Raw genomic sequence first — 13,249 nt, forward strand, 5'->3', positions numbered from 1 at the left:
TCTTTGCCCCTCTGAAACGCATAGGTGACATGCTTTATGACTAGACTTTAGGTCTTTTGTTCAGTAGGATAATATGTTTGCATGAACGAGTTCCCTAGGTGAGAACTTCAGCTTGTTAGTCGCAAACCTCGGAGCTTTTCAGACATCCAATTGCACACGAGCTGCGTACGGAGGAAATAAAGAAATTCATTTTCTTTTCTTGCATAAGGTATGAGAGAGAGGGACCCGGGTTATACTTCAGGCTTCTTTCTCCTTACGACTCTTCGGCTTGTCTGCGTCACTCAAACTTCTGCCCCCCGTGCAAGTCGCACAGCGTTTCCTCGAGTGTCCAAACACAAGCTTCACTTGGTGTCGAGGCCAATCCACCCGTTTTGACGCTTTGAGCGGAAAATCTCTCATTTCATGAGCATTCGACGGCAGAAAGTAAGGAAAATTGCACTTTATAAATGCCCCGTTATTCTTGTTGTAGATGCCATTGTCCAGTGTGTACAGGGCAGTCATAAACAGCCTACGGGTCGCAAGGCGCAAACTTCGCCATTGTACGTATTAAATTAAACTTAGTACGCACATTAAATTTAGTGCCGCACACTGTGACGGCAAGCGGGCGCAAGAAATAATACCCGAAGTCAAAAGGCGCTTTCTAATGATGTCGCCAATACACAACTTATTTCTGAAATTCCCATGACATTTGTTCTACAGCGGCTCCTTTTACAGCGGATTATCCCACGCATGCTCTAGAGCTGGCCTGATAGCGCCATGTTTCTTCCAGACTAGCATGAAGACGCGCACGTTTGCTACGGGCAGGCCGCCCCGGGTTCGCCTTTATCGAGGGCGTCCACTACTTAGGGCAGACAACTAGCCTTGCCTTTTCGGGTCAGTGAGACTCGCGCACCGTCTGCACGCTGGAGAAATCTGCCCGGCAGGCAACAACTGAGATCACCTACCCGCAACTGCAACTGTTGCGGCTGCTGCTCTACTGGCTCTTGCGATGCCTTGAGAACGCGTGCTTCTTTGAATCGTGCTACGCGCGGCCACGTCAAGTGCGTCGCCACGTAGCGTCGTATTTCACTTTCGGTAAATATTTCACGAACGTAGCGGTAGTACACTCTTCAGCCCTGGTGTCCCCATATGAGGAGGAGGAACTATCAACACTTCGTTTAAAGCCTTAAATTTATGATAGTTATGGAGTTGAAAGGTCAAATTGGTAGAAAAGAAAAAATGCATTGATATGTGTTCTGTCTAGCACACCTTCGTGCGTTTCTGAAGCGCAACATGCATATTTAGGGCGGCATGAAGTGTTATGATGTTTATTTTTTAACTGCCCATTGAAGCGGAACCATAACTTTGTACTTTTTTTGCGACTTTACTTTGGACAACAATTCGCTTAGAATATTTTTGCTTTACGGGTGCAAGTACAGTCTTTGTCAAAAGTTTAGAGCCCAGGGGGTTCACTTTCAAGCTTTATATTGGGACTCCAGGAGTATTCATGGAAGTCCTACCTATTGCAGGAGGCAGTACCAGAAACCTTCTCATGTCCAGGAAATTTGGAGCGCTAGAGATCCATTAAGAACGACACAGTGTGGCTCAGAAGAAAACCCCCTGGGCTCCAAACTTTTGACAAAGGCTGTACATGTAATGCAACATTCTTTTCATGCCCTCACGTGAGGACGACACGCATGGTGGTTAGTAGTAGTAGTAGTAATAAAAATGTTATTCTAGAGGATGTGAGAGCGAATCGGGGACACCCGTAGTTCTGGGTTCTCTTGGCCGACGCTGCAGTTGCGGCGCAGCGGACCAGCCATTGCTAACGCTCCGGCCAGGGTCCTGCAGGGCGGCTTTTCTTTCTTGAATGGAGGGGTGGGGAAGAGGAGGCAAAGAAGCAGTGACTGGCATCTTGAGCAATAGAAACTAAGGAAAGCTTGCTCACAAATTTGTTTTAGGTTTTTATTCACAGGAGTGATATTGACACTCAGATTTTTTTCTCAATAAAAACGTTGGTGCGGGTGTGCGGTAGTGGACGATGAATTCAGTTCATAATTATTAGCAGAGGAACAAATAGAAGAGCCAGAAGTAGCGCAACACGAACATTCACTGGTAGAACTAGAAGCAGTCTAAAACTTTACTTCCTTGCGTTCAAAGTTATTGTCGCGGCCTCACTGACAACACGTAGCAGTGTCTGCAGCCGTAGAAGTAGCGGGTGGCGGCAATGTTGCCCACTACACCCACGGAAAAGAGCAAGCTTTTCTTGGTTGTTAACGGTAGAGCTTGTTTGATACGACCTAAAGGCCCAGTGGCTATATGCAGCCAAGAAACAGAAACAGTGCAAGTTAGAAGGTTGCACCGCGATAGTGAAATTAATTTCAAGCAAGGATAAACAGGTGCAGACATAAGTAAAGGCAGCAAGCTATTCCGTTCTATCTGCAATCATGTCTTCCCTATGGGAAATGAAGAAATATTGTTTTTGCATAAGAAAGCACACCGTCTTCTACTCCTAGCACGCACATACCTTAGCTGGCAATTTCAATTAGGGAAAGCATAAAAAAATGTTCAACGGTAATTGCATGTTTTGTTTATTTTTGTCCGCATCTGTACACATCCGTTATTGGGCAATTGTAAGAAAAACTGCTTCAAGGCTTTTGATGCGGGCTACTTGCTTCGATCAGCCTCAGGTATGCTCACGTCAGTCAAGACGCAATTTCTGTCGCATGAGATGATCCGCGTACCGAGGGGCATGGGTAAAAAATTACACGACGAGTTGAAGCCAATGGCAACCACTGGATCTTGGAATCCTCACATGTGGATACGGTCCCATTGTTCTGCAGCCACGCATGCGCGAGATACCTTTTCCATTTACCTGGCTGTTAAAGAATCCAAATAAACAAGGAAAAGAATTCCAGAATCGTACGAGAAATTCAGAGCTCAAAAGTATGATTCCGGCAACCTGTATCAATCGAATTTTCACATAGAGCCACCTTTATTTGTAAATTAGAAGACATTTGATTAGAAGGAAACTTCAGAGGCTTTAGAATTCGACCAGCATAAAGCGGTTGAATCTGTCTAACTTGCACGTAAACCACGCGAAGCCCTTTTGGGCTACCATTTGAAAGGGTGACGTAATCATCGATTAAATTCGTGATGGCCTTCTAGCTTCTCCGCAGCGCGCTGCGCGCATTGCCAAGTGGGGGACGCATGATGACGTCACCTACACTTTAAATGTCCCAAACAAACTATTTATTTGAAAGAAGAAAACCAACGCCGCCTCGTGGCACAGCCCGCCGAGCGTTGTTTGACAGCGCTCAGGGTGTGGTTGACAGCAGCGGAAATTTGAAATCTTACTGGCCGTGACGTCACTGAGAGCTTATCTGCACTCCCGCGATGCTCCGAAGAGGTGCCTGGATTTTATAGATGATTATGTCACCATTTTAAACGCTAGCGCAAGAAAACGTGGCATGCTTTCTTGTAGCGTATATAAATCTTAATTCTTGAATATCACGAAATTCTCAAAAAATTGATGCAGTTGCCCTTTAGCTCGCACGCTCCGCCACACAGGCAGACCACTCAGTGGTACAGACATGAAAATTATTTGTTGCATTCTTGATTATCGCCCCGCCGCGGTGGCTCAGTGGTTACGGCGCTCGGCTGCTGACCCGAAAGACGCGGGTTCTATCCCGGCCGCGGCGGCCGAATTTCGATGAAGGCGAAATTCTAGAGGCTCGTGTACTGCGCGTTGTCAGTGCACATTAAAGAACCCCAGGTGGTCGAAATTTCCGGAGCCCTTCACTACGGCGTCCTTCATAGCCTCAGTTGCTTCTGGACGTGAAACCCCAGTAAACCAATAAACCATCTTGATTATCCTGCACAATGTGACGCTTTCGTATAACTGAGCCAGCGCTGTGCGAAAAATGTACTTCGCCGCAGGTTTGTAACAAGGCGGGCAGCGCAAGACTTTGAGCACAAAAATCTGAAGTTCAAGGCCGGAACGTGCTTCATGGTGCCGGTCTACCAGATTCAGAGAGACCCTCGCTTTTGGCCCAGTCCCCTGGATTTCAACCCCGACAGGTGTGCAGCGGTTTTAAAGTTGCAAATTATTCGCTCTAAACTCATGGTTTGTAATAATATTTGCGAGTTGCATGCAAAACTTGTCACCTTCGTGTATGATTGTAGTCATATACTGTGCCTGACAATGAGCGAGCAGTTTTCGGAAACTGTAGCTGCCGTTGTCAGGTGCTTCGCACGTAAGAAGCTTTCGAAGGCCAGGCTACGGTGCCTGTGCCTTCGCCTGTCATTCTTGCCGGCATTGTGCTATAGCCATGTGCTGTACACTCACCGCGGGGAGTCAGTCCACATAGGCCGACGGTCGCTGCAGGAGCTGATTTTTTTTTTTTAGGCTGGAGTAACAAAGACCGCTACGAAGGTGAAGGGCACTGCGGTTCCACTGGGCTCGTTTCACTACTGGTGAACCACTTTCGTAATCGCAACTGCGGTTCCTTCGTATTGTAGAGCGACAGCTCTACTACTCGAGGTATACAACTAAGAGTTTCGACTGGCTTTGTGCGATTGACTTTGAAGCGCGACCAAGGCCAAACCAAGCATACAGCCCGAAGGCTAACTATGTATGACTATGTGTGTTGCGGCGCATAAACACGATATGCCTGTCTAGTATGGTCATAGCTAATAACCAGTAACCATGTGACCGATGACCAGTGGTCATTTCTCCCTTGAAGCCGCCGCGGTGGCTCAGTGGCTATGGTGCTCGGCTGCTGTCCCGAAAGACGCGGGTTCGATCCCGGCCGCGGCGGTTGAATTTCTTTGGAGGAGAAATTCGAGGCCCGTGTACTGTGCGATGTCAGTGCACGTTAAAGAACCCCAGGTGGCCGAAATTTCCGGAGCCCTCCACTACGGCGTCTCTCATAGCCTTAGTCGCTTTGGGACGTTAAACCCCATAAACCAAACCAAACCAAACCATTTCTCCCTTGACCTTGAACTTTAGAGCTGAGATTCGAATCGCCTGATGTGACGTTATGTGGTGGTGTAGTAATGACATCGCACCATTCTTCGCTACAAATACCGCTGGCTTTGCTTTCGCTCGTCAACTAGGTTCAGCTGGGTTGAACCTCAGCCAATTTTTTAGCCCCACTTTTGCCGGTCAAACTCCCCTCATCTTTGCATAATGACACTTGTATGCCCGTGCAAAACATGTGCCGCCTAGCACATTATCGCGAAGGAACCGCACAGATAAGTATCGCTCAATGAGTAAACTTTGCTAAGTCTTGCTTACTGCGGCATCACAACCCGCATTGATCGTGACATTTTAAAATATATGATGTTCCAAATGACGTGCATAATTTGTTATGGTTCTCTTAAAAGTACTTGCCAGTGATTAACGAGCGGCCACTTTCATATGTGCACTGGGAAATGAGCAAATGATTTTGGGATGTTTTGCGTACATCTGCGGCTATGTTCCGCGATCACGCCCTGTAGGCTGCCTCTCCACTCCCAGACGGATAACTCCGGTATGCACATACTGATTTGTTATAAGAATACACCGGCTTTCAAATGCCGCTCCATACTTGCACTTTCTGTTCTCGTATGTGCAGTCAAATGCGATTTGAAGGCGATCACTTCATTCCGGCAAAACATTGAAGGACTATGGTTTACGCTGCACTGAATAAACTGCCTTAGCTGTGTAAATTTTGCAAAAACATCTGCAATCAATACATCAGCTTAACTAACCGATGTATTCCTCTATTCTGCACCGTCATGTATGTTGGGACCGTCATGCCAGGGAGAATTTTTTGGTCCGTTTCAGCCGGAACGGACGTGATAACCTTCAAATCGCGCTAGACTGTACTTAGCTTTTTGTATCAAAGAACTTCGTTAAAAGTGGACGGCGAAATCAGAAAACTACTTTGAAAATTTTTGTTTAAGAGCATTCGAATGGGCCGTATCCTCTTCTGTTATTCCCCAGCCGGTGACAGCAGCGGCACCACACCTTACTTACGTCACAGATCAGTGTTGCTCTACAACTGGCACTGATCGCATGTTCTGTATAGTGCACAGCAGAACTTGAAGTTTGCGAGTTTTTTGGCAAACGCATGGAAATCAATAAAGCAGTAATAATCATGACCAGACGATGCTCCGTTCTCTCTGGTGACAGATTTTCTCCTGACAACGAAGACAAGCTGAGGAGAGACGCCTTCGTGCCTTTTGGCATAGGGCCACGCAACTGCGTCGGTAAGATGATAGCCATATTGAACATGAAGTTCACGATGGCCAAACTGGTACAAAAATACTACATGCAACTAGGACCCTCGCAAATGGTGAGAGCAAAGGACTGCGGTTCATAAGATGTATGCGTGATAGGAGGCAGTAGTGAAGTGTCAGAATCTGAGAAATTTTCATTGGTCGAATATTTTATGACTGATGTGGAGTTTCATTGGAGGGTTTTTCTTTGTGAAAGCGATAAGCCTTTTCTTTCAACTAGGAAAAGTAACCTAGAGAATTGAAATTTCAGCCAGTGAAAACATCTTCATTTACGAGAAGCTTACAACCCGAATAGGAACTGGAATCGAGGCTCAAACTGAATCCCCTGTGCGTGAACGCTGTAAAGCTGTGGAACGGCAATTTCGGGACATATTCTAGCCAGTGAATGCGTGTCGTATGTTTAACAAAGTTAAGTCGGACGAACGGAATGTATGACACATTTTTGAAGGAAACCAGTTTAAAACTATTTTGTGTTATGAATCATCAATGAGGCGCACCTATAGATAAACGGGGCTATGTGTACACTGCACTATTTGATAGAAGTAAGCAAATGGGCAAATACTAGTCTTTATTCCTGAGGCCACGTCATAGTCACATTGGAGCCGATTATGTTATTTTCGAAGAAAAAATAAGCAGTATTTTGTTCTGAAGTCTGTTTTCTGTGAAGTGTGTTCTTAAATTTAGTTCTATTTTCTCGTTTTTATAGCGATGTATAATTATATAACGATGTTAAAATAACAATCTTCTGTTTGCTTCTGTTTCGCACCCCAGTTATGTAACCCCCCTCACAAATACTCCAGTCGGAGCCCGTCAGGTATTTGAATAAATAAGCTAATTAATTAATTAATTAATAAGGGCGAAAAAATTAGAACAATGATGACTGAGGAATCGTTAAAAGTTATACTTACTGGAAAGCTGCCATGCGCCCCCTGTTTGTAGCGAAAATATCTGCGGAATACTTTTCTGCTGACATGTCCACGCATCTAACTGCCTTGCACCTGCACGACTTCAACTTTTAAAGCGAAAGCTTTACTACTTGCACTTTCAAGCCTTTGCCGTGCGACGAAGTTGCACATGAAATGACCTTTCGCATGACCTCTGTGTGACGTCACGCCGAAGAGCTGGGCGCCCATCTCGCGCCGTCTGCGAGTAGTGTGGCGCCACCAGCGGCGGCCTTAGATTAGATTGGATTAGATTACATTACATTACATTAGATTGGATTAGATGAGATTAGATTGGATTAGATTGCATTATATTAGATTAGATTAAATCAGATTACATTAGATTAACTTAGATTAGATTGAATTAGATTAGATCAGATCAGATTAGATTAGATTAGATTGGATTACATTACATTGCATTACATTACATTGGATTGGATTGGATTGTATAACCGATGCATCACCACAAGTCTAACCACAAGCACCACCACCAGCTACACTACCAGCTGAACCATGGCGTAGGTACGGATATTGCTTTCGCAATTACCGGGCTTAACCAAGCTAAGCCACAGTGAATTTTTTCTTCTTGAAAACAGAATCAAGCCACCTAAGATCCCGGCGTTTGATGTGTAAAAACACTTATAATCCCGGCCGCGGAGGCTGTATCTAGATGGAGGTGAAATACAAAACCGTCCATCTGCTCTGCGATGTCAGCGCCCGTTGAAGAACCTCGTGTGGTCTAAATTACTCCAAAGCCCTCCACTACGGTGTCCCTCTTAGCCCATGGGTTGTTTCGGAACGTTAAACCCACAATTTACAAATTTCAGAAACCCCGATATCAAATATATGAAATACCGTTTGAGTTTAACAATGATAAATCGCAGCCCCTGGGATCCGCGCGAAAAGTCGACGCATGAAGTTCACTCGAGAAATCAGCCGATCTTGGCGGCACCTGTGTTTATATTATAGCGTATAAAAGGTGCACTTTCGATTAGAGTTGCTTTATTGTGATTAGAACCTATCAATAAAGGCTAACTTCAATTTGTCCCCATGAGTCCCTTTAACGCTGAAGTTCTAATGACGTTGAAAGGAACACGTAATGAATATGAAATAACGAGACTGCAAAAGAAGAATATGAGCGCATGAAACCCACACACACCTATTATTATCGCTCGCTCTATTAGTGTGTACCATTCAGTTACTAAACATATTTAGTAGTCTTTGTAATGGTAGCAACTGAGCTAGAAAGACAGTTGCGCTTCTTAATTACTATGTGAATAAATGAGAAACCTGACTTAATCAGAGTGTGAAAATGGAAGGCGAATACTGTTCTTGTCACCAGGGCGAGGAATTACGATCTGGAGAACCAAATGAATTTTTTTACTAACAGAGATGGAACCTGGCGCACATAGTGACCAGAGGTATGATTATTTTGACATTCAGCCGATTCAGACCTATCGCTGTGTTTTGTATTATTTTGTCCACAGGGTGAAATGAAGTTGGCCTCGCATGCAATGGTGTCTGCGCCTGACAAGGGACCTTGGATCATCTTTCGTCATGTGACCAAGTCGCCTTAGCATAATATTCTGACTGTTGGAAGCAAATTATTGACATCTAGATGTGAATACGCTTCATCGTTCCAGGGCTGAAACTCTCCACTGCTTATCTAGTCACTACCACCCTTCCAACGCACATCACTTGTGTTCTTGCTAAGTGCTCTGATAGCGACAGCGTCGAGTGTATTGAATAAAACTTGAGACCGTGACTTTTACCGTGCCGTGTGAATATGTCGCAAGGAAAAAAAATTCAAATTCGTTGCTTTCACATAGAGCGCATTGATCATAAAAAAGAAAAGGTGCCTGCATCCTATTAAATATTCTTAATTTTTCATTTATTTATCGGGACAGCGAGATTCCCGTGGCGGCTTTTGGAAAAATATGTAAGCGAATATCTCTGTTAGAAAATCGCCCAACCAGACAGCGCTATGAGCACTCCCACCTTCTATTCCAAGTGTAGGGTAGCCAACTGGGCATCGCCTGGTTAACCTCCCTGCCTTTCCGTCCTTTTCTCTCTCCCTCTCTCTATTCACCGACAGCAATACATGTTTCTTCCTGAGCGTTAAATTGTCTTTCCCATCTGATGCTGGGCCCAATGAAAAGCGTATCAGACGCGAATTCCGGTGAAGACGAAATGCAGACCGCGAATGCGCTGCACACAAGGTACAGGTCCCGGCTCCTCTTTTCAGTATACCCTACTGTCAGTATTCAAAGATTGTGCAATAATGTTCAATTGCTTGCCATAACTGCTGCTCGTAGCATGCTTGCTTTTGAAACTTCTTGTATCCTTTTATACAACTCGTCCTCCGCAAATTCCTGGGTAGGCTTCTGTTATATTTCGCAATTTTATGGATGGGCAAATTTATTTTTACATTCATGATCTTTCACGTTTTTGTAATATTTCCCGCCATCGTATTTAATAGAGGTAAGGACCCTCAATCAAAGACGTTAGAGCGGAAGCTTGGGCTAGTTGGTACGACATTTTTTCTGAATAACAGCGCGAACTTGGACGAGGACAGAAGAAAGACACATGGACGGGCGCGGACTTGCAACTGAAAATTTTATTGCTTGGATAGTGAAAATAAATGGGTGGCCAGCAAACAATAAAGGAAAACAACACACTCAATCATACATACTCATGATTCATACACGCACAATCATGAAGGAGCCATACGCTATATCACTTGTATATCGATAAAAAGTACAATTCTTTAGAAGAAAGTGAAAAGAGGGGGTGCTGACACAAGATTCTGCTGACCGGATGATTTGTTCCGCTTCAATGATCTCACATGTTAGCTGATATTTGTGTTTACTTATTACCTTTGTTATCACCTCAATAAAAACCTGACAATATCTGCTGTGCCATAAAACAGACGGTCATCACGTGCAGTTCATGTCTTCAAGAACGACCGGCCCTTCAAATTTTTTGGGGCACAATGCATTTTGGTGCAACAAGCTGGATAAAATATGCAAATCAAAAACATGGCCTAAGAGTTTGAGCATTCGCCTCGCATCATGGAGGTGCAGGGCTCGATTCCCAGCGCCGCCGGGTGCGCAGTGATGGTACACTGGGTAAAATCTTTCACCAGACCTGTTGTCCGGCTTGAAATGCTTGGGTAGTGAGTGAGACCGATGACCCCACCTTGAGTAGACGAAGATACCTCTTTCACGATAGCTACCCTTGCGCCACAAAAACCACCATCATCTTCATCACATAAAATTTAAAAAAATACCATTGTAGAGCCTTCCTCATTTGAAAACACTATTCCAACTGATGCCTAAAATAACAGCGCTACGCACAAGACGAAGGACGAAGGGAAGGATAGACACACCTTCGTCTTGCTCCTAGCGCTGTTCATTTAGGTATTCAGTAGGCACTAGCCCGACACCTTACTCTTGCGAAATCCAACTGATGAATGAATGCTTAGCACTCCTATCTATAAAGCCGGTTGTCGTATTTAACACACTGAAATATCATGCAGCCACCGGACGCAGAACGAAAGGGAAAAGCACCAGTCCATCAACAGAGAGCGCATTGGCAAATGCGCACTAATATGCTTTATTAGTAAGGCAGCGTCATCCATTCGAAACGTGGCGGCACCGGCTTTACCGTCAGCAAGGTGTAGGCTTGGGTTAGGCTAATTTCAAAGCCCCGAAATGGCTGGGCAAGACTGCCACACGCAGCGTCATTTAGGCTGTGTTGAGTTCGTCTCGTATTGTTATGTCACTCTTTCCGATTGTATTCCAAAAGTCTAATCTAAATCACACATTTCAAGAGCGTTGAAATAAAAGTGAGATCTACAATAATTTCGCGTAGGAACCAGCTATAACTAAACCAATTTCTATCAGTGCAAGGAACACAAACCAAAGGAGTCACTTTCACGTCAGCATCCTTTTAAGAGCATAAAAATGAACTCTGATGCGAGCGAAGAAAAGTTGCCGCGCTCTGTACCTGCTCAGAAAAGGAAGTCGGCTACCACAGTGGACGAGACTGAAAAATATATGCACAAACTACGCTGATGGCAATGGATGAGAAGATGGCGGTGGGGGTATATCACGCCCCAGCAGGCGCAGCCGTGTGGCCGCAGCGATGGGCGAAGCAGTTATCGCCTTGTTGCCAGACTCCTACTGTTAAGCTATAAAAACATATGAACGTGAAAGTGCCTAAGCAATAAATTTACAGCTTGGGTTAGTGTTCGGGTTCACTACCTTTAATTTTAGCTCCAAGCAACATTTCCTTCCTATTCTGACCAGATCGAACAAAATACTATTAATACGCTGCATTTCATTCGAAACATTTATTTTTAGTTCACTTCAGCGCTTGAATTTTTTTTCCAGCGTAATAAGAGCAAAGCTAGCATACATTATTAACCTGTTAAGTTTTGTTGGAGTCAGTTTTGGGTTCACTGCCAAGAAAATGAATCCTTTAACTTGAGGACAAGCACCATAAGCTGGATAATGTGAAGGGAGTGGAGATGTGGGCCCTTGATTTCTTCTTCCCCAAAACAAACAACGCGCTTCAGGCGTTGCTAACACTAGGAACCTTCTAGTAGGAGGCTGTGTAGTTCTTCGGCTTTCAGTGAACAGTCGGTGTCTGTTCGTTTTTCATCAGCAGTGTAAGCCTTAAATTCCTCTTGAGTACATAACATTTTCGCGGGAAAATCAACTGCTGCCTGTGGCTGCTCTTGATCTGCTGTGGCGAACACGTCAGTCCGCTTTCGCATACATGCCAGATGCTTTGGCTGGCAACGTTTCTGCACTGGTCAGCGTTACATGGCGCTTAGCACCTAAGTAAACTGATGAACAAAAGAAGTAGATTCCAGCAACAACTCCTCATAACTTTTCATGGCATCAGCCACGCTGCTCGCTTTCGGGTTTTCATTTCTGACACATTCATGGGGCGATTCCAACAGGTAGTAAAGGAACTGACTACTGCTTCTGCATGAAATTCCGCAGGGAGTTCGCTGGCAGGCTCCAAAGCTTTCCCTGTCTATTTCTTCGGCCTATCGCTTTTTGTATATCAGCTCATATGCGCCTTCATGGCGAAAAAGGTCTTTGTAAATTTTCAGAAGTTATAACAACCATTGTAACATGGCGCCTGCCGACGTCACATAACTGACCTACCGGCTAAAGCTTGGAGGCATCGAGAACAAACTCATGGGACTGTTGCGAGTGTGTAACGCGAACGCATATGTAGAAGCTGGGGTGTGAAATCGAAGAGTTTTTTTTTACAAATTTGTTTAGATTTGCTACTTTTCATTATCTTAAGGGACCTAATCCAACATTCTGATCGCGCCGCAGTGTCCTGACGCGATGTTCACAGGGCGAGCCATCGTCGCAGGTGCGCAATGAAACATAAACACGCCGCGCTGCTACCCGCCCACCAGCCACTTGGCAGCGCCGGCGGAGCCGCGCTTATCTTGTGGACGCCGATGAAGCCGCAGAAAACCTGAAGGAAAAGTAAAAATTAAGCATACCTAACGTTCTAAAAAATTGGCTGTGGTTTTGCTCTGGTTAAACCTGGAGGATTGCGAAAGCAATCCATGTTATATTGCGTGAGCTACTTTGCCCACAGTTTCGACGTTTCGCGTGCTCTTGCACGACCATACTGCGCATGCGCGAGAAGCAAGTGACGTCACTACAGCACAACTGACGTGCCTCGCCGCGTGCGCTCGCCTTCCTTTCATTAAAATGATCGGAGTGTAAAACGTTGACAACGCCAACGCCAATGAACACAATGAACGCCGATGACCTATGGCTTCTGGCACAACCGCGTTTCTGGCGCAAACTCGACAATGCCTGCAGCTCACATCTCTCTCTCTCTCTTCACCCCACGTACCTATAAGTAAGCACGATTCAGGTGTCCACTGACCCAGGGGGTCATTATGAGCACTTCTTTTCCTTATAATAATCTGAGTGTAAAAGTGTAAGTGTAAATGATCTGAGTCCGGAGCCGCTGCCGGAGTGGCAGCGGCTCCGGCACAGGCC

The 13,249-nt window shown here is 45.1% G+C and overlaps 1 protein-coding gene across 1 annotated transcript in view; it reads left to right on the top strand.

The window, feature by feature from the left end:
* Positions 1–8,970, top strand: part of LOC149355002 (cytochrome P450 3A14-like) — an 89,974-nt gene extending 81,004 nt beyond the window's left edge. The window contains exons 12-14 of the mRNA XM_089577572.1: positions 3,919–4,059; positions 6,158–6,320; positions 8,693–8,970. Of these exons, the coding sequence (XP_089433698.1) occupies positions 3,919–4,059; positions 6,158–6,320; positions 8,693–8,782 (394 nt within the window). The 3' untranslated portion in view covers positions 8,783–8,970. The remainder of the gene's footprint in view (positions 1–3,918; positions 4,060–6,157; positions 6,321–8,692) is intronic.
* Positions 8,971–13,249: the final 4,279 nt, after the last annotated feature.

This window comes from Amblyomma mixtum, chromosome 3, assembly GCF_055824585.1.
Source record: "Amblyomma mixtum isolate Tamu chromosome 3, ASM5582458v1, whole genome shotgun sequence".
Classification (NCBI taxonomy): domain Eukaryota; kingdom Metazoa; phylum Arthropoda; class Arachnida; order Ixodida; family Ixodidae; genus Amblyomma; species Amblyomma mixtum.